The following is an 18,720-nucleotide window of genomic DNA, read 5'->3' as shown; positions in this document are numbered from 1 at the left end:
GAGGACATCTATATGTAGATAGCAGCCCAGGGTGGTGCATTCAGAGGCCAGGTAGGTTAAGAGGATGGGAAGTGTGTCAACAGGGGCAGAATTCAGAGGCTGCAAGGAGAGCTTGCTTATATATTGGGTGAAAGAAAGGAAAGATTGATCAAAATACTTAGGGTAGTTTGTAAGGAAAGGTTATACATGTATGGAAAAGGGGGAAAGAACCTGATGGTATTACATTAAAGCCAGAGGTTTCAGTGCACACTCATGGTTCCCAGGATATAGATAGGTGGTTACAGACACAGACATAAACAGGTGCGTCATAAATACTGGCATACTTTAATTTCTACTGTGCTATAAAGAGATGCTCAAAAAACGGATGAGAAATGTTTCAAAGGACACAAATCGTCCTTGTAAAAGCTCCCATTGACCAAATCTCAGGCGATTTAAGCAAGAAAATCGGTATGCAGAAGAACTGATAGATTGCATGGAGAGAAATGGGAGTCTGGGTTGGGGATGTAGCTCAGTGGCTCAGCACTTGCCTAGTATGAGGAGCACCAAGACAAATAAATCCAACCAGGAGTCTACAAGTTCATAAGGACATACATAAATAACTAGTTTGATGGATGGATACTCAAAATTTCTGAAAAGAATTCAAATAGAAAGAGATAAAGAATTTGAGAGAACCCTGGCAGACGTCATTTGTGAAGGAACAAACTGAAGTTATGAACACTGATAGGATACAGTGCAGGCACAGCTCGTACTCCCATGATACTCCTGGTAAAGACACATGACCCGGGGCTGGGGATATGGCTCACTGTGAAGTACTTGCCTGGAGCTCAGGAGGCAGGACTAAAGACTAAAGACTATTAGACTAAAGACGCATAATCTACAGCTGGACCATTCTGTAACCACAGGCCCAACCTTGGTGAATGGGGTTTGAGAATTATGTGGCAGTGTGTGGCAGCGTTAATTTCCTGGTTCTGACACTATGTAGAAAGATGACCTTATTTGCAGGAAGTACATACAAAAGTCTTCAGGAATCTTGGTGTCATTAGATTCGAAATTTTTGCCATGGCTTGGAGGAAAATAATTTACATTATATATGACTTAAGAATCATAATTGTTTCTGGGCACAGTGACACTCCTTTAATCTCAGCATTCAGGAGGCAGAGACAGGCAAATCTCTGAGTTTGAGGCAGCTTAGTCTATAGAGTTCCAGGGCAGCCACGGCCACATAGAGAAGCCCTGTCTCAAAACAAACAAACAAAATAAAACAACCCCCCCACAAACAAACCATAATTGTTTCAAAAATCCAAAAGTAACATAAAAAAAGCATCAGCCAGACTTCAAGAATCAATAGTTTCAAGAATGAAGTTTTAAACCCCTCCCTTGACATTCTCCTCATACCACAGTGTTGAAGGTAATAATACACTTACCTAGATATGCAGTATGAACATGTATATTCAAATTGACGTCCCTTAAAGTTGAAAAATGAGTATAGGGGGAAAAATGGTAAAGTTTTCTGCTAGCAACCTTCAGATAAAGATGTAGGACTCTTAGCTCCTCCTGCACCATGACTACCTAGATGTTACCATGTTCCCACCTTGATGATAATGAACTGAACCTCTGAACCTGTAAGCCAGTCCCAATTAAATGTTGTCCTTAAAAAAAAAAAAAAGTCTGGGGATGAGGGTAGGGGTTGAGACAGCTTCTCATGAAACCTAAGGCTAACACCTTATCCTCCCACTCCCGTCTCCCACAAGCTGGAATCGCAGGTATATGCCACTATGCCTAGCTCCGTATTTTTTTTGTAATTTTATTTTATGATCTGTATGTAGATGGACCGCTGAACTATTAGAAACTAAAATTCTAGTACTAATAAACATTTATAGTTTACAAAGCAGTTTTACAACCTTAATCTCATTTGATCTTGATAGTCACGTGTTATGCATTCACAAAACAAAAACAAAGCCCTCATTGTTATCCATATGATGTACAAATAGATATTATTCTGATTCTTACCTCATAGGGGAGACTAAAGGAGACATAGACGTGACTCTAGAGGCAGGAATCAGGGTTCTGGTCCACAGAGTGTGACTTGAACCTGCTGCCTCTGAACTGACTTCTATCCTGCTGGTGACCTGGACCTGTTTATCGACACCTAAGAGTAGAAACAACGAAAACATAAAATAACTGAAAATGAAGTAGAAGAGCATATCACTTATGTAGAGAGATACACATAATTGTGAAAATTGCCAGAGATGCTTTGGATAGCTTGCTTCTCAGTCTCCCCAGCCCTCTTTGTTTTCATTTCAATTAATAAATTGAGATGCTTTAGAGCTGGCGAAACAAGGAAAGCTGATAGGATTGTTTTTCTCCTTTTGGTGGTTATTGTTCCAAGAAATCCTTTGTTCTTTTTAATGAGGATAAAGACAGATGGGTTTGGCAGAGACTTGTCCTTGTTAATCGAAGAGACCCCTGCTGCTCCAATGACTCCAGGCTGTCTTAGGGGAAAGTTCCTTGTCCCTGTGTTTTTCCTTGGGGGCCTGCTGCCTTGTTACTGTGAACTGTCGTAATTGGTCCAAATCGTGCAGCATTATGAGTGATGTCTTTGTCTTCATAGCTAACAGAACAGCTCAAGGACATACTTCGAAAGAGAAGAAACTTAGAGAGACTGGCACAGTGGATGTTTAGACAGTGAGACTGGCTGTTTTCAAACAAGTTTACCTCATTATCTGCCTGGCAGTGAAGACATCTTAATCACAAAACAGTCCTGTTATCAGTGTGCTTCTATTAGCCAATTTATCTGTTGAGATCAGTGGGCAGGACCCCATCTGTTACCAGAAAGTTGCTTTTCATCAAATCTGCCCCCAATAAGAGTCCCAGCTAAGTACCATCAGCTGCCCTCCAGTTTAATTTCCATAATAACTCAATTCAGGGTATAGAGAAGAAAAGGCAGCTAAGAGGATCTTGTAAATTGTGCTGAGGATTTCATTTGGTCATTACTTTGGCAGGAAAATTAGTAGGAGGGGCTCATGTGTGACATAGAAAAAGGCTAAAGAGGCGTGCAGAATTCTTGCTGGGTGTGGGAGCTTGAAGGAAACCGTCGGATTAAGAGTTTGCTTTTCTGAGAGCTTTTTGATGTCTTCTTGCCTTTTTTTTTTTTTTAACTGTTTTCTAAGTCATATTTCAGTTATTTAGGCTCAGATAGTAGGAAGATTCTCATCCCGTAATTATGTTGAGGATTCAAAAATGTGTGTATGTGTGTTTTTATATAAAGGATAATGAATATTCTGTTGTTATTACCATAAATTCTTTTGCTGAGGCACTGAGTTTTCTGTTTTTATTCTGTCAAAGGTCCATGACTCCAGCTCAGGCTGACTTGGAATTTCTTGAGAATGCCAAAAAGTTGTCCATGTATGGAGTTGATCTTCACAAAGCAAAGGTAGTGATAACTTTGACCTTTATTAACCTGTGTGTATGTGCACATGACACAGACCTGTTAAAGTGTATGGCACACTTGTTTTATACCTCTTTACAGCATCATTTATGGTATTTTATTTATTTATTTAGGTTTTTTGAGACAGGGTTTCTCTGTGTAGCTCTTTGCCATCCTGGAACTCACTCTGTAGACCTTGCTGGCCTCTAACTCAGAGATTCACCTGCCTCTGCCTCCCGAGTGCTGAATCAAAGGCATGCGCCACCACTGACTGGCTATTTATGGTATTTTAAAACTTTCCTGAGAAACAATTTTTGGCCTGGCATAACATGCCTAGAATCTCAGCACTAGATGACAAAAGGGAGGCAGGTCTTGGGTTCAGAGGTAGTCTGGGGTTTATAGAGATGTTCAGTGGTTAACTACATCAGCTGCTCTTCTAGAGGACACCTTGGGCTTGATTTTCACACCATCAGTAGCTCTAGTTCCAGGAGATCAGGTGCCTTCTTCTGGCTTTCCTGGGTACTGCAAGCATGTGGTACACAGACATACATCAGCCAAAACACCCATAGACATAAATCTAAAAACCTAAAGCTAGCCTGGGCTACATAGCAAGACTCCCTCCATGGGGGCAAAGGGAAAAAAAGAGAGGAGAAAGAAAGGGAAGAAGCAAAGGACTATGGGAGAAGAACAGTGAGGGAGCTGGGTGTGGCAGATTACACCTGTAATACCAGTTCTCTGGAGGCGAGCGGATTGTTTAAGGCAAGCCTAGGCTACAAAGAGAGAAAAAAGAGAGTTGAATTTGTTTGTTTGTTTGTTTATGTTTTCAGACAGAGCCTTACTATGTAGCCCTGTCCTACCTATAACTTGCTATCATCCGCCTCCCAGGTACTAGGTTTACAGGCCTGTGCCATCATGCCCAACTTGAATTGATATAGTTTTTTGTTGTTGTTGTTTTTAAGAATTCTAGGTATCAGTCCAGATATCCCTTACCACTTTCACGATCAAAATTTTTCAACCAAAACATTGTAAAGATAAAAATGTGAACATCTAAAGAAAAATAGATTGTATTTTCTAAAATAAAGTTATATTTGAAAATACAGAGAGGCAGAAAGGTGCGTTTCCGTTTCACAGGGAGCATCACCTAAGAATTGCCTAGGTATTTATTAAATATGCAGACTGCAGAGCTCTGCCCAGGTTTATAGGCTGGCCTTGAAGAGGCTCTAGCTTCAGCTATAATGACCATTCCAAATGAGGCTAATGATGTCTGAATCAGAGCCATTCCCCAAGGCCAGGGATTCTAAGTGTGGTCTCTCAGTCAGTGGCATTTGGCATCACCTAGAAACTTGTTAGAAATAAATATTTCAGGTTTCTCCCAGAGCTAATAATCAAGTGGGTGGGAACTCAGAAGTGTGCCTGACAAGCTCTTCGAGTGACTCATGCACACTGGATAAACTATAGCTCTTTTGAGAATTACTTACTGGGTTAGGAAATCAGAGGCCTGAGCTTTAAAATCACAGACCTGCCTACTTAATGCAAGTTGCTTGGCTACTAAATGGCCACTAAAATGGCTAGGAGAGTTGGAAAGGTTGCAGAGAAAGGATTCAAGGGATGGTCCCAGGCTCATTTAAAGGTACTTAACTAGTGTCTGTGATGTAGACAGAGCCACATCCAGTAAGAAATAAAAGAGTAGAGATACTTAGCCACAAAAGGGAAATGGGACTAGAGATGGAGCTCAGAGGGTGGAGCGCTTGCCTAGCATGCATGAAGTCCTAGGTTCAGTCCCAGCACATAAATGACAGGTGTTGGTGCATACCTATAATCCCAGCCCTTGGGAAGTAGAGGCAGGAGGATCAGAAGATCAGTATCATTCCTAGCTAAATGGGGAATTTCAGGATAGCCTGGGTTACATAAGACCCTGTTTCAAATAAATAAAAAATTAAAACTGAAGAGATTTTTATCATGGAGTCCAGGCATAAACCCAGAGCTAGAAAAATAGAAACTATATCTATGGAAACTACAGGGAAATCTACTATTTAGCTCAATATGACAAGTTGTTTAGTAAAGTTCTTCAAAGATGTGATAGGCTTATCTCAGAGGATGATGAACTAAAGCTCTTTCGCTCTTATTTATCCTCGAATACTCAGAAAACTCACTGGTAGAAACTTAGAAACAGACGTTCAAGCATCTGGTCTCTCTTGGACCCGTGGATAATTTTCAGGATTCTCCTTGCCTGAATGTCTTATGAGTTCATGTTTAGGTTCTGTTCATTTGGTAAAATTTCATTGCACACTTGGCTTTCTGGAGCCATCGCTGTGCTCTGGATCGTTCTGCACTGGACAGCGGTTTCCATGACCCTGTCACATGCTGTTAGGACATCAGAACCTCGGCTCAGGAGCACTTCCATGACAAGTCTGTTCTGTTTACGTCTTGTCTCCTGATGGAGGCTGGTGTCAGAAGTGGATGGAGTCAGATAGCGTGCGCCTTTCCTAAATGCTGCAAAACAAAGTGTTCCTTCAAATAACGTCAGCAAAAGAGAAAGGAAGCTGACAGCCTGATTCAGTGCACTGGTACGAAACCTGGTGAGCTGTTTGATCTCCAAGACCCATGTGGTAGGAGAGCAACTCCTGCAGGTTGTCCTCCGACCTCCATAAGTACTTGTGGCAGGTATGAGCCCACACATGATTAACTTACATTGTGGCAGGTATGAGCCCACAAATATTTAACTAAGTTTTTTAAATTTTTAAAAAAGAGAAAGATGGTTGTAAACTGTGGGCTTTAAGAACATAAAAGGGCATCTTCTGGTAAGATCTCAGTCATTGAATTGAAGCTGTGTGTGATTTATTTCTGTAATTCTTATATTAATACATTTAGGTGCTAATAATTTTCTCTATAGTCATTTTTAGGAAAAAGAAGTCAAGAAGCATTTAATTTTGGAAGCATTTGGGTTTGATAACTAGATAAATAGTCATGATTAATTCAGGTGTAGTTTGCTTTTCTTAAGTTATGTGGTGATTAATATTTTAATTTTTTCTTAATAATTAGGTACATTAATATAATGCCATTTTCTATAGTGTTCTTTCTGGGCTTAGGAATAGTACTTAAAATTTAATATACTTAACATCAAATTTTTACTGTCAGATCTCTTATGCTAACTTCATGCAATAATGAACATGTGCACGTCACAGTGGGTGTGGAGATCCAAGGACAGTGTGGGAGTTTTTCATGCCAGCCATGTAGATTCTGGGGATGTAACTCAGGTTGTAGGCTTGGTAGCAAACACCTTTATCTGCTGGGCATCTCACTGGCCTAATAGCGGTAACTCATGCCTTGACACCTAGCTGGGTTACTGAGGCTGTCTCTGACTTAGACAGCATGCCAGTGGATGCTGTTTTTTGTTTTTTACCAATTGCTTTGTGACAGGTTCTGGTTGCTGATCTCGCTGGGTTATTTAATAATAGCCAATAATGTGCTGAGGATGACGCTGCTTGTCTTTCAGGACTTGGAGGGAGTGGACATTATTCTCGGCGTCTGCTCCAGCGGCCTTCTGGTTTACAAAGACAAGTTGAGAATTAACCGCTTTCCTTGGCCCAAAGTGCTAAAGATTTCTTACAAACGCAGCAGCTTCTTCATCAAGATCCGGCCTGGAGAGGTACATAACTTAAATTTCTTTTCACTCAAACCAAACATGGACTGAAACATCCCTTGTAGCGGGACACGGTAGCAAATGCTTGTAATCTCCGGACTTGTAGTCGGGGGCTGAAGCAGGAGGAGAATTGCAAGTTCAGGGTGAGCCTGAGATACGTAGGAAAACCTGCCATCTGAGGAGGCCTCCTGCAGCTAATCCTAGCACTTGGGAGACGGAGAAGGGGGAGCAGAACTTCCAAGTCGGGCCACGTGAGACCTGTCTCTAACACCTACTAAACAGAAGTAAACAAGTCAACCTCCCAAATTGGTGGTCACATTTCAGGATATACCCACATAATTTTAGCTTTTATATAAAGAAGCTATCATTGTACAACAGAAAATTGTTTAAATAGGAGTTCATTTTTTTAAAGTTACTGTTTTTTTTAAACATAAATCCTTATTATTTTTCTTTTGGTATATATATATATATATATATATATACACACATATATATACATACATACATATATATATGATTTATTTATTTATTTTATGTAAATATACTATAGCTGTCTTCAGACTCACCAGAAGAGGGCATCAGATCCCATTACAGATGGTTGTAAGCCACCATGTGGTTGCTGAGATTTGAACTCAGGACCTCTGGAAGAGCAGTCAGTGCTCTTAACCGCTGAGCCATCTCTCTAGCCCTTGTTTTGTTTTTTACAGAGGTCTGTCTATGTAGCTTTCAATGTCCTGAAGATTTTGTGTGTGTGTGTGTGTGTGTGTGTGTGTTGTGGGTGTTGTATATGTTGTGTGTTTTTGTGTGTTTTATGTGTGTGTATTGCATATGTGTTGTGTTTGTGTTGTCTCTGTGGTGTGTGTATGTGGTGTGTGTGTCTGTCTGTGTGTGTTTGTATGTGTGTGTGTGTGTGTTGTATGTTGTGTGTGTGTGTGTGTGTGTGTGTGTGTGTGTGTGTTTGTTTAGGGAGCTATGTGTCTGGGTATGTGCACATGAGTATAGGTGTCTCAGGACATGAGAGACATTGACTGCCCTGGAGCTGGAGCTTTTTTTCTGTCAGATCTCTTCTGGTAACTTTATACAATAATGAACAAGTACATGTCGCAGTGGCTGAGGACAACATGGAGGTTTTTTCATTCTACCATGTTGATTCTGGGGATTGATGTAGGTGGTGGGAACTGAACTTAAATCCTGTGTGAGAGCAGTATGTGCTTTTAGCCACTAAATTATTTCCTACCCAGGGCATTTTTTAAAAAGCTCTAAATTCTTCTCTACCACTTCCTAGAGAAGTGAGTCTGGAAAGATCAGAAGCTGAGTGTCCTTATATTCATGAGAGATAGTAACTTTTCTGTCCCAGAGAAGCCCAGGCTGACCTGAGGTGGCGTCGTGTGTGTGTATCACCATCTGCTGGTCAACAGTGGTACTGCCTCAGCCTGGAAGTACTGGCTGTGCCTTGAAGCACTGTTTCATTCCATACTCATTTGTTTGTGCAAGCACCTATCAGTATCTTCCCTCCGAGTTTCAAATCCACGACTCTTAACAAGAAAGAAGCTTTTGAGACAGGGTCTCTGTATGCAGCCCCTCAGTGTGGCCTGGAAGTCAAAAAGATCTGCTTGCCCTGACTCTAGTGTTGACATTGAAAGGCATGCACGCCACAAAATGTTTATTAAACAGGTTCTTTGTGTCAGTGACTATTCTAGGGTCTAGAAATATAAAAGTAAGTAAAAGAATGCTATTCTTCAGCCAGCTTGCATTTTAATATAGGAAGGCAGAAATAAGTACATACACAGAAAGAAATATAATAAATGCTATGAGAAGTCTTCGGCTTGAAGTCTTAGCTATCCAATATATGTGAAAATACACAGTTCTTCCTCAAATCAGCTGAGACCAGCAGGATTCTGAAAAGTGAGGTGCCATGACTATTTCAGAGGGCTGTGCCATCTCATAGCTGACTGAGCAGATAATTTCTCTGACCTCAGTGTCTCCATGTGTAAAATTATACTTAGATATAGAAGGACCATTGCTAGAAATAAGAGCATGCAAACAAACCTGTTTCCTTTTCCGTCTTACAAAGTGTGCTTGAGGTGGAAACAGAGGCAGACCGAAGGCATAGAAATAGATGGATTTCTAGTAGGCCTGGCAGGAGGAGGAAGTAAGTCGCAGAGACTCGCTGTCCACCGTGGTGACTGCGGGTTACAGGAGGGTTGCTGAGAGGTACACTAGCAAGTGTAAGGCCGGGCTTTCGTCTTCAGCACTGACTCTTCCCATATGGCCAACAGGATGACTTTTAAGTATTCTTAAAAGACTCATGAGTTAGTCCAGAGACCAGGTAGCCTCGTTTGGTATTCTGCAACATATGCACACACCAGTCATTCTCAACAAGTCAGTGTGTGTCAGTTTTAAAAATTAAAAGAATCTGGGCTGGAGAAGGAGGCACACACCTTAATTCCAGAGCTCTGTGCTTTACATAGCCAGACAAGCCAGGGCAACGTAGGGAGACCCTGCTTTAAAAAAAAAAAAAAACAAAAAACAGTCATCTGGTTTGAGACAAATGTTTAGTTCCCAATACTAATTTCTATTGTGTAATAATAGTGGTAGGCTGGAGCAATTATGGGATGTCTCATTCCCTGATTACTGAGTAATCTATAATTACAAATGCAGGTCTGTGACTAACAAAAAGCAGCTTTAGACAGTCAAAGGTTGACTAAAGTGTGTCTCAGGGCAGTACCTGCATACTGTGTGTGTTCTAAAAATTAGGATGTATAAGTAATAGAAGACCTTCTTCCTGACCTTATTACTTTGGACAAAACCTCCATTGCTGAGCAAATTTCTTTTAATAAGAAAAAATATTAATATGTTTTTTTTAATTTAAAAAATATTGTGTGTGTGTATGTTTTGCCTGCATGTGTGTCTGCATCACATGCATGCCTGGTACCCATGGAGGTCAGAAGAAGGTGTTGGGTCCCTTGGGAGCAGATGGTGGTGCGGTGGTAATAGATGGTTGTGAGCCACCATGTGGGTTCTAGGAATTGAACCTCAGTCCTCTGGAACCACTGAGCCATCTCGCCAACCCCCAGACATTGTTTGTGTGGTATCTCTTCGATGGTATCCTGTTTCTCAGGCTCTGTGTCACTCTGATTGAATAGTATTTATATTTTATGTTTATTTGCCCCTCTATAGCAAGAACATTATGAAAGTACCATCGGCTTCAAGCTCCCCAGTTATCGAGCGGCCAAGAAACTATGGAAGGTCTGTGTGGAGCATCACACGTTCTTCAGGTATTTTCTGCTCAAGTATTTCTTTCCCAAGGATATGTTATTTGTGCCTGCTTCTATTTTGAATCTGTTATTGAAATTATCATCTCTGTGGAGCTGGCATTTTATTTAGCTCAGGCAAGAGCAACTTAATCAAGACAATGCGAACCCGGTTCTTCCTCTTTTGGCTGGAAAGCATGGCTCAGCATTCCCACGGTGCCTTTCCATGCACTGTAAAAAGAACAGCGGAAGTAAAGAGTGAGACCCAGTGTTTGCCTGGGGCTCTGGTTGCTTTCACAGCAGCTGAACTGTCCTGGACATAGGTTGCTACAGACCCGCCTCCTAATAACTGTATAGCTTTAAGCAAGTAACTTCTTCATGGGATGTGTCAATTTCCTGTATCTGTAAAATCAGATACATTTCAAGGATGTTGTGTGAATCCTGCAGTGCTATCAGGCGTTTTGTAAACTGTGAGACCTTACCTGTAGAAACTTAATGTTTTTAATATTATAGCTCCCAACTAAATGACTTCTGGTTGCTTGAGATATGACCCAGACTACAATAGGGATTGCTTGACTAGAAATTGCCACAAGAGTTCAAAAACATCTTTATTCTTGGTTTGATTTTTAGTTTTATAGTCACAATAATAAAGTAATCCAAATAAAATAATAAAATAGGAGCATTATTATCATTTTTCTCTCCCAGACTCACCTCTACAGACACCATCCCCAAAAGCAAGTTTCTTGCCCTGGGATCCAAATTCCGATACAGTGGCCGGACTCAAGCTCAGACCAGGCAAGCCAGTGCCCTGATTGACAGGCCTGCTCCACACTTTGAGCGGACAGCAAGCAAGCGGGCGTCCAGGAGCCTCGATGGAGGTTTGTATTAGATGTTATTGATGCTACCGTGATCTTTAGAGAGAGATAAAGGAAGCATAAGGGGTTTTTACTGTTGTTGCTTTGAAATAAGAACTTACTATATCTGCGACTGGCCTCAAGCTCTTTAGCTTCCTGTGCTGACCTCCTGAGTGCTGGGGTTACAAGCATGGCACCATGCCCAACTTGGCAGTATGACTATTTATAATAATTCTACTATCTCCAGTTTACGGAGAACCTCAGTGGCCAAGTGAAAGGGGTGCTGCTGACTAATCCAGACTTAAGAACTTAAGGCTGTGTGCGGTGGTGCAGACCCTTAATCCTAGCGCTCCCAGCTCTTGGGAGGCAGAGGAGGTGGATATCAGTGCTAACCTATCCTACACAGAGGTCTCAGGCCAGCCAGAGCCACAGTGAGACCCTGACTCCAAGCACACAAACAAAACCCAATAACAGAGCTAAGAAAACCATCTTAAGAATAAGAAGTGAAGTTCACTGCAGACAGTAATGGCTGAATACCAACAGATTCTACAAGTATTTAACTCGTTTTTTTTATTTTGTTCAGTCACTTGTTTTGCATGCCTTATGTGCCTACTGTTCCCTGGAGACATTGCTGTGGGCATCAGATATGATCTTCATGGAGTTTTCAGTCCATAGGTATAAACAGAAGCAAATAAAAATAACTTCAGGTAGTTGTGAGTGCTCTGAAGAAAATAGAATGGGAAAATGAGGTGACAAGTGTCTCAGGCTGCAAGATGGTGGAGTGCTTCAGATCAGGTAATCCAGTTACAGTCAGAAGGCTCCTCAGAACGATGTCATTTAGTTACACCTGAACATTGAGAAGTTACTGGCCATCTCAAAGTCTAGGTGAACCACTCTAGATGAAAGAGTGGAGGCGTGAGCGCTGCCTTGTTCCACAGAGGATCTGAGCATTTCACTACAAACAAACAACCATGTGACCGCTGACTGAGCAGCACAGGGATGGATTTTAGTTAGCCTAGGGGAGAGGAGCATAAAGTGTGGTCAGAGCAGCAGGCAGGGGCCCGACTTAGAAGGGCCTCGAAGGCCCACAGTAATGAGCTTAGATTTTCTCTTCATTACAGAGGGAAACTATTGGAAAGAGTGACACAGCCTGCTGTCACCTCTGCATACCGAGCAGCAAAGACTCCACCTGCCTGAGGATTAAACCAGAAACAGGCCCGAGGCTGACACAGGGAGTCAATGCCAGACAACACCAGTTTATGGTGGGCAGAGAAAAGCAGTTAGAGATTCGTTTTGGAAGTAGAGCTGACAACATTGCCAATAAATTAAGTATTGGAAATGGCAAGGAAAAGAAAATCAAGGGGCTGGAGAGATGGCTCAGTGGTTAAGAACATTGACTGCTCTTCCAAGGGTCCTGAGTTCAATACCCAGCAACCACATGGTGGGTCACAACCATCTGTAATGGGATCTGATGCCTTTGTCTGAAGATAGTGACAGTGCACTCATATACATACAATAAATAAATATTAAGAGAGAGAGAGAGAGAGAGAGAGAGAGAGAGAGAAAGAGAGAGAGAGAAAGGGAAAGGGAAAGGGAAAGGAAAGAAATCAAGTTTTATTCCATGTAGTGGAAGGAGGTCCCAGCATCTGGGGTGTAGGGAAACAGGTTTCTGTTCTGTGTTGTCATTCCACCTGTGCCTTTACTGTGTTCATGTGACACTATTAGCTAGCTCATTCCTTACTAGTAAGTCACCCGACCTCCGCTTGAACTTTAGTATAACTCCTTTTTTGTTTGTTTGTTTGTTTTTGTTTTTTGAGACAGGGTTTCTCTATGTGGCTTCGGCTCTCCTGGAACTCACTCTGAAGTCCAGGCTGGGCTTAAACTCAGAAATCCGCCTGCCTTGGCCTCCTGAGCACTGTTACTAAATGTGTGTGCCAGCACTCCTGGCAACTTTTCTCTACACTTTTATTGAAACATTCTTTTTCTGATTTCTTCGGATAGTTGTCTACTGATATTTATCATTCTTATTTATTTATTTTTATTTTTATGTGCATTAGTGTTTTGCCTGCGTGTATATCTGTGTGAAGGTGTCAGGTCCCCTGGAATTGGAGTTCAGACAATTTTTTGAGCTGCCATGTGGGGGTTGAACCTGGGTCCTCTGGAAAAACAGCCAATGCTCTTAAGCACCGAGACATCTCTCCAGGCCCTTACTTAGCTTGAGAACATAAGCAATTCACCAAAATCAGAAACCTAGTTAGAAGTAGAAGCAGAAGCCAGCACGGTCCTCTGAGATGTGTGCTTTATTTTATTTTTAAATTCAATTGTATCTGTGTGTGAGCATATGTACTTAGTGTGGTGTCCTTGGACGTTAGAAGAGGATGTTAGGTCCTCTGGGTCTGGAGTTACAGGTAAGCTGCCCAGAGTGGGTGCTGGGAACGAAGCTAGGGTCCTCAGCAAGAGCCAGCGCCTGAGCCGCTGAGCCATTCAGTCCTCTAGCCCTGGGTGTGCGTTTCACCCTCTCACTTTTAGAAAGGAGAGGATGAAAGCTGCAAGAGTTAAGATTCATTAAGCACTTAGTATGTTCTAGGTGTTACTCTAAGCCAGCGGTGCTCACCCTTCCCAGTGCTGGGATCCTTCAATACAGTTCCCCATGCAGTGACCCCACCATGGAATTATTTCTGTTGCTACTTCATATCTGTAATTCTGCTACTGCTGTGAATCATAATGTAAGTAGTTCTGGAGATAGAACTTTGCCAAAGGAGTTGCTGCCCACAGGTTGGGAACCACTGCTCTAAGCAGTTAATGAGTTTTCCTACTGGGTTCGTGCCGCTTTCCTCTGGTTTTGATGTCTGTCATATTGGTGCATGTGTGGGGGTGAGCAGGTATGGCTGCTTATGCAGTAGCACGTATGTGGACATCAGAAGGCTGTTGCTGTGCACACGAGCATCTGAGAATTCTGTCTGTTTCCAGGGAAACATGAGTGCATGTCAGTGAGTGCACATGGAGGCCAGAGGTTGACATCAAGTGTTTCTATGATAACATTCCAGCTATGTTTTTGAGACAGGGTCACTCTCTGAACCTGGAGCTCGCCAGTGTGCTAGGTTGGCTTGCCAGAAAGCTGCAGGGATCTGCTCGCCAACCCACAGCTAAGTTCACAGACATAGACGTAGCTAGTGCACGGGGCTGATAATCTGAAATCAGGTCTTATACTTGCCCACAAGCACATTACCAGCTGAGTCACTTTCCCAGCCCACGCTGAAACACCTTAAATACAAATCACTAATGTACTAATAAACATTTAATTACTTCAAATGGGCAAATTGTACAATATATAAATTATATCACAGTAAAGTTGTTGAAAACATAAAACAGCGCTGACCATATTTATTGTGATCTGTAGTTTGTAGCCTCCTTACTGCAAAACTGAAGGGAATTTGCTTTTCTCCAGGGCTCCTAAGTGGTATCCTTCCGTTGAGTTATATGTCACTGTGTACATAATTAATATTTTTAAAGATTTATTTATTTCATGTATGTGAGCACACTGTTGCTCTCTTCAAACACACCAGAAGAGGGCATCGGACCCCATTACAGATGGTTGTGAACTACCATGTGGTTGCTGGGATTTGAACTCAGGACCTCTGGAAGAGCAGTCAGAGCTCTTAACCACTGAGCCATCTCTCCAACCTGAATAATTGATTTTGCCCAACATATTCTTGAAATAGTATTAGCTCATAGCAAAATAAGTAGAAGGACTGAAGTATATGGTGTTAGAAGTTACTGATATTTAGAATTAAGTATTTTTCTTCCTGTTGAGTATTCTCTCCCTGGCTCCCCTACAGTTGGCATCATTCACATTCCACAGGAAACTCAGGTCTCTTCCTGGCACCACCATGTGAGGCGAGGGCTCATGTGAGGGTCACTTTTGTCTGGCTTGTTTCTTACTACTTTTCCTAGTGGGGGATGGTCATTATAGCTGGTATTTTCCAGTTTGTGAACTATGACCACTTCTGCATCTAGTCATTAGTTTTTATATTTGTATCTACTTTCCCATGCACAATAGGAATGCTGAAGACATAAATCATTTGGCTCTGCAGTATTAGTATTGGATTAGAACCAAATTCATGTAGCAAGATAACACATGGTGAAAGCGAGGGCTATGTGTCTATGATTTCAGGCAGAGTTGAATTAATTTTTTGAGAGGAGGTGTGAATACACATGTAATCCGAGGCATTAACACAACTGTGAGAAAAATATTTTGTCAGTTCCCTTGTTTTGTTAGGCTTGCTCTACCATCTGCCACTCTTGGGTTGACTAGCAGAGAGCACCCATTAGCAACAGGGACTCGCAAGCGGCCACAGATCTGTCATTGCGAGATGAGACAGGCTCAACGGTTCTGTTATTCTTTTGCTAGGCATCCTCTGAGAAGTCTTTCTCTGGAGATCATTGCAGGATAGTAAGCATTTCTTTCGTGGTGTCATTTGTATAACATAGATGTAACTTTCTATTTGTCAGTCTGTTCTGGCTTAAGGAATTCCTTTGCTTTGCTTTATTTTTTTTATAAATATAAATGTATCAGAATAAATTATGTTCAGTAGTCTGAAGAAAGTACATAATAAAGTTGTATGCTTCCATAAAAGAGTATTCAAATCTAATAAAAGTCTCAGTACAAGAAAGAATGAGGGCCTGTTATCTGAATGTCTCAATCAGAGCCCTGGAGATGGCGCCGTGGGTGAAGGTGCTTGGCACATAAAGCTGAGAGCTTGGGTTCAATCCCTGACCCCAAAGTGAAAGGAAAGACTCAATTGCCCTGGGTTACCCTCTGACCTCTACACACATGCTGTGACGTGTGTGCGTGCCCCCACACCCCACCAACATGCACACAAGGAGACAGATAGATAACTAACAATTAAATACAATTTTAAAATGAAGTATTAAAGTAAATGTGATGGGACATACTTACCTTTAATCCCAACATTTAAAAAAAAGATTTATTATTTATTTATTTATTGTATATGAGTGCGCTGTAGCTGTCTTCAGACACACCAGAAGAGGGCGTCAGATCTCATTACAGATGGTTGTGAGCCACCATTTGGTTGCTGGGAATTGAACTCAGGGCCTTTAGAAGAGCAGCCAGTACTCTTAACCTCTGAGACATCTCTCCAGCCCCCTAATCCTAGCATTTATGAAATAAAGGCAGGCAGATATCTGAGAGTTCAAGGCCAACCTGATCTACATGCTAAGTTCCAGAACAGCCAGGGATATGTAGAGAAAAATCCTCTCTCAAACAAAAAAACAAAGGTTTAGTTTTGACATTAAACTTGAGTAAGCTTTACTACAAAATGTATGGACATTTTCTTTTTTTACCCTGGAAGTAAAGAACAAAGATTAAAAACTAAAGATAATGACTGTTTCTTGTTTTATTTTGTGATATTGGGGGTGGAGCCCAGGGCCTCCTGCCTGCAGGGCAAGCAGTCTGTCACTGAGCTATAGCTCCACTCTCTATTTTGAATTAAGTTACCTAAAGCAGATGCCAAGTAGTTCCAATCCAAGTCACAGTTAATGAAGTGCAGAGGATTTTATAGTCAGCCTGTACAGTGTCTTTTCTCCAGAGCGGCCCAGGCAGGCTTCTCTCCTCAGCCTCTGCTGCCTTTGCCTCTGTGCACTAGGTGTCAGCATCTCCTTTCTCTGTCTGCCCCAGCTGTGACACCAAAACTTCTCCAGACATTGTCAAATATGCCCTGGGGGGAAATCAACCCTGGTTGAGAGTCAGTGTTCCAAGTACTTTACAGAACAGGGCTGTAAGGCATTGGCAAGGTGGAGAGGGCGCTCCATTAGTTAATGCTTTATTTTTGGGTGAAAGTCCAGAATTTTTTTAACTTTTTAAAAAAATATTTATTATTTATTTAATGTATGTGAGTACACTGTAGCTGTCTTCAGACACACCAGAAGGGAGCATCGGACTCCATTACAGATGGTTGTGAGCCACCATGTGGTTGCTGGGAATTGAACCCAGGACCTCTGAAAGAGCAGACATTAACTGTGCATCAGTGCTCTTAATTCTGGAGCCATCTCTCCAGCCCTTTTTTGAATTTTTAATTAACTGATTTATTAAAAGAGATTGTCTGGCACAAAGACTTACCTTTACACATGTCAAACAGTAGTTCCTGTCTCACCAGAAGAGCCATTTTTAAAGGTTCTGTCTCTCTCTCCCTCTCCCTCTCTCTCTCCCTCCCTCCCCCCTCTCTTTCTTTCTTTCTTTTTGTAATAATTTTGTAGAAGCTTCATAGAAAAACAATAAACGAAAAGCGAGACAACAGGCTTTATCCACCTCACCTAATCAGATGTTTAGGTTCCTGAGACCATCTAAAAATAAACATTTATTTCAAAGCAGCTTATTGGGAGAGCTACCCTGAATCCAAGCTTTATTGCAAGTTTTTTTTTTTTTAAACAGACTATAAGTTAAGTGGGTTTTGATTTCTTTTTTCAGTCTTTATTCGAATTTAGCATTTATGAAACAGTGATGTAGATGTCCTGGTTTCTCCGTTGAGGATGTTTATCTTGTTGCCATCATCTACCTTAAAAAGCACAGTTTGTGTTCTCCTCTATATGACAGATACAGGAGGCTACAACAGTCCCGAGTGTCCTGGATTGGCAGTTTCACCCTGTGACTTTGAGGTCAGTAAGGAGAGTGACACCTGCCTTCGTCTGATCTTCCCTCTTTTCCTCACACAGCAGCAGCTGCTGAGTCCACAGACCGAAGTCCTCGGCCCACCTCTGCCCCAGCCATTGCTCAGAGTCAGGTCACAGAAGGGCCAGGGGCACCTATCAAAAAAACACCAAAGGAAGCTGTGAAGGTTGAAGAGAAGCGGGGAGAAGAGCCGGCTGAGCCCGCTGAGCCGGAGCCCACAGAAGCATGGAAGGTATGTCTTAGATGCCGAGGTCAGCTAGAGCACACTCCTGAGTTACACCTGTTTTCAGAGCAGCTGAATCCTACAGCTTCCCAACAAAGTTGCCCTTTCTCATTGTTTCTAAAAGAAGTCATCTCTTACCAACTGCCTGTGTATTTTTCTAGAATTTGATTTTCAAATAATAGATTTGCATAAAGCACATTTATAGAGCTATTTAAAGATTTCCTAATTTATTATTATTATTATTACTATTATTATTAGATGTGTATGAGTGTTTTGCCTGAATTTATGTATATGCACCATGTGCGTGTCTGGTGCCTGCAGAGGTCAGAAGAGAGCATCAAATCCCCTGTAACTGGAGTTACAGACTGTTGTGAGCCACCATGTAGGTGCTGAGTATCAAACCCAGGTCCTCTGCGAGAGCAGCCAGCTCTTACCTGCTGAGCCATCTCTCCAGCCCAGACACTTAAACATTTAACGGCTAGATAAGGAGAAGATCTATTTCGTGGGAACAATTATGCTTCCGGGTTGATCATTCTGAGTTCTGAGTATAACCATAGTCACTGTGCTGAGTTGAAAAATCACTGGTTAATTAGCAGATCTCTCAGAAATCATAGCTGAACTAATATTTTAT

The 18,720-nt window shown here is 41.8% G+C and overlaps 1 protein-coding gene across 27 annotated transcripts in view; it reads left to right on the top strand.

Annotated features, from left to right (window-relative positions):
* The window catches only part of Epb41 (erythrocyte membrane protein band 4.1), a 151,934-nt gene that overhangs the window by 89,461 nt on the left and 43,753 nt on the right, over nt 1-18,720 (top strand). For 21 of the 27 annotated variants that reach the window (XM_017320238.2, XM_006538901.4, XM_017320241.2 and 18 more), the window contains 5 exons: nt 3,346-3,433; nt 6,924-7,076; nt 10,251-10,348; nt 11,030-11,202; nt 17,911-18,098. In XM_017320238.2, the coding sequence (XP_017175727.1) occupies nt 3,346-3,433; nt 6,924-7,076; nt 10,251-10,348; nt 11,030-11,202; nt 17,911-18,098 (700 nt within the window). The remainder of the gene's footprint in view (nt 1-3,345; nt 3,434-6,923; nt 7,077-10,250; nt 10,349-11,029; nt 11,203-17,910; nt 18,099-18,720) is intronic. The other 6 variants (XM_006538912.4, XM_030253585.1, XM_006538902.4 and 3 more) reach the window with 1 other exon arrangement.

This window comes from Mus musculus, chromosome 4, assembly GCF_000001635.26.
Source record: "Mus musculus strain C57BL/6J chromosome 4, GRCm38.p6 C57BL/6J".
NCBI classification, from domain to species: domain Eukaryota; kingdom Metazoa; phylum Chordata; class Mammalia; order Rodentia; family Muridae; genus Mus; species Mus musculus.
The sequence above is the reverse complement of the archived record's forward strand: the minus strand, read 5'-3'. Positions and strand labels throughout refer to the sequence as shown.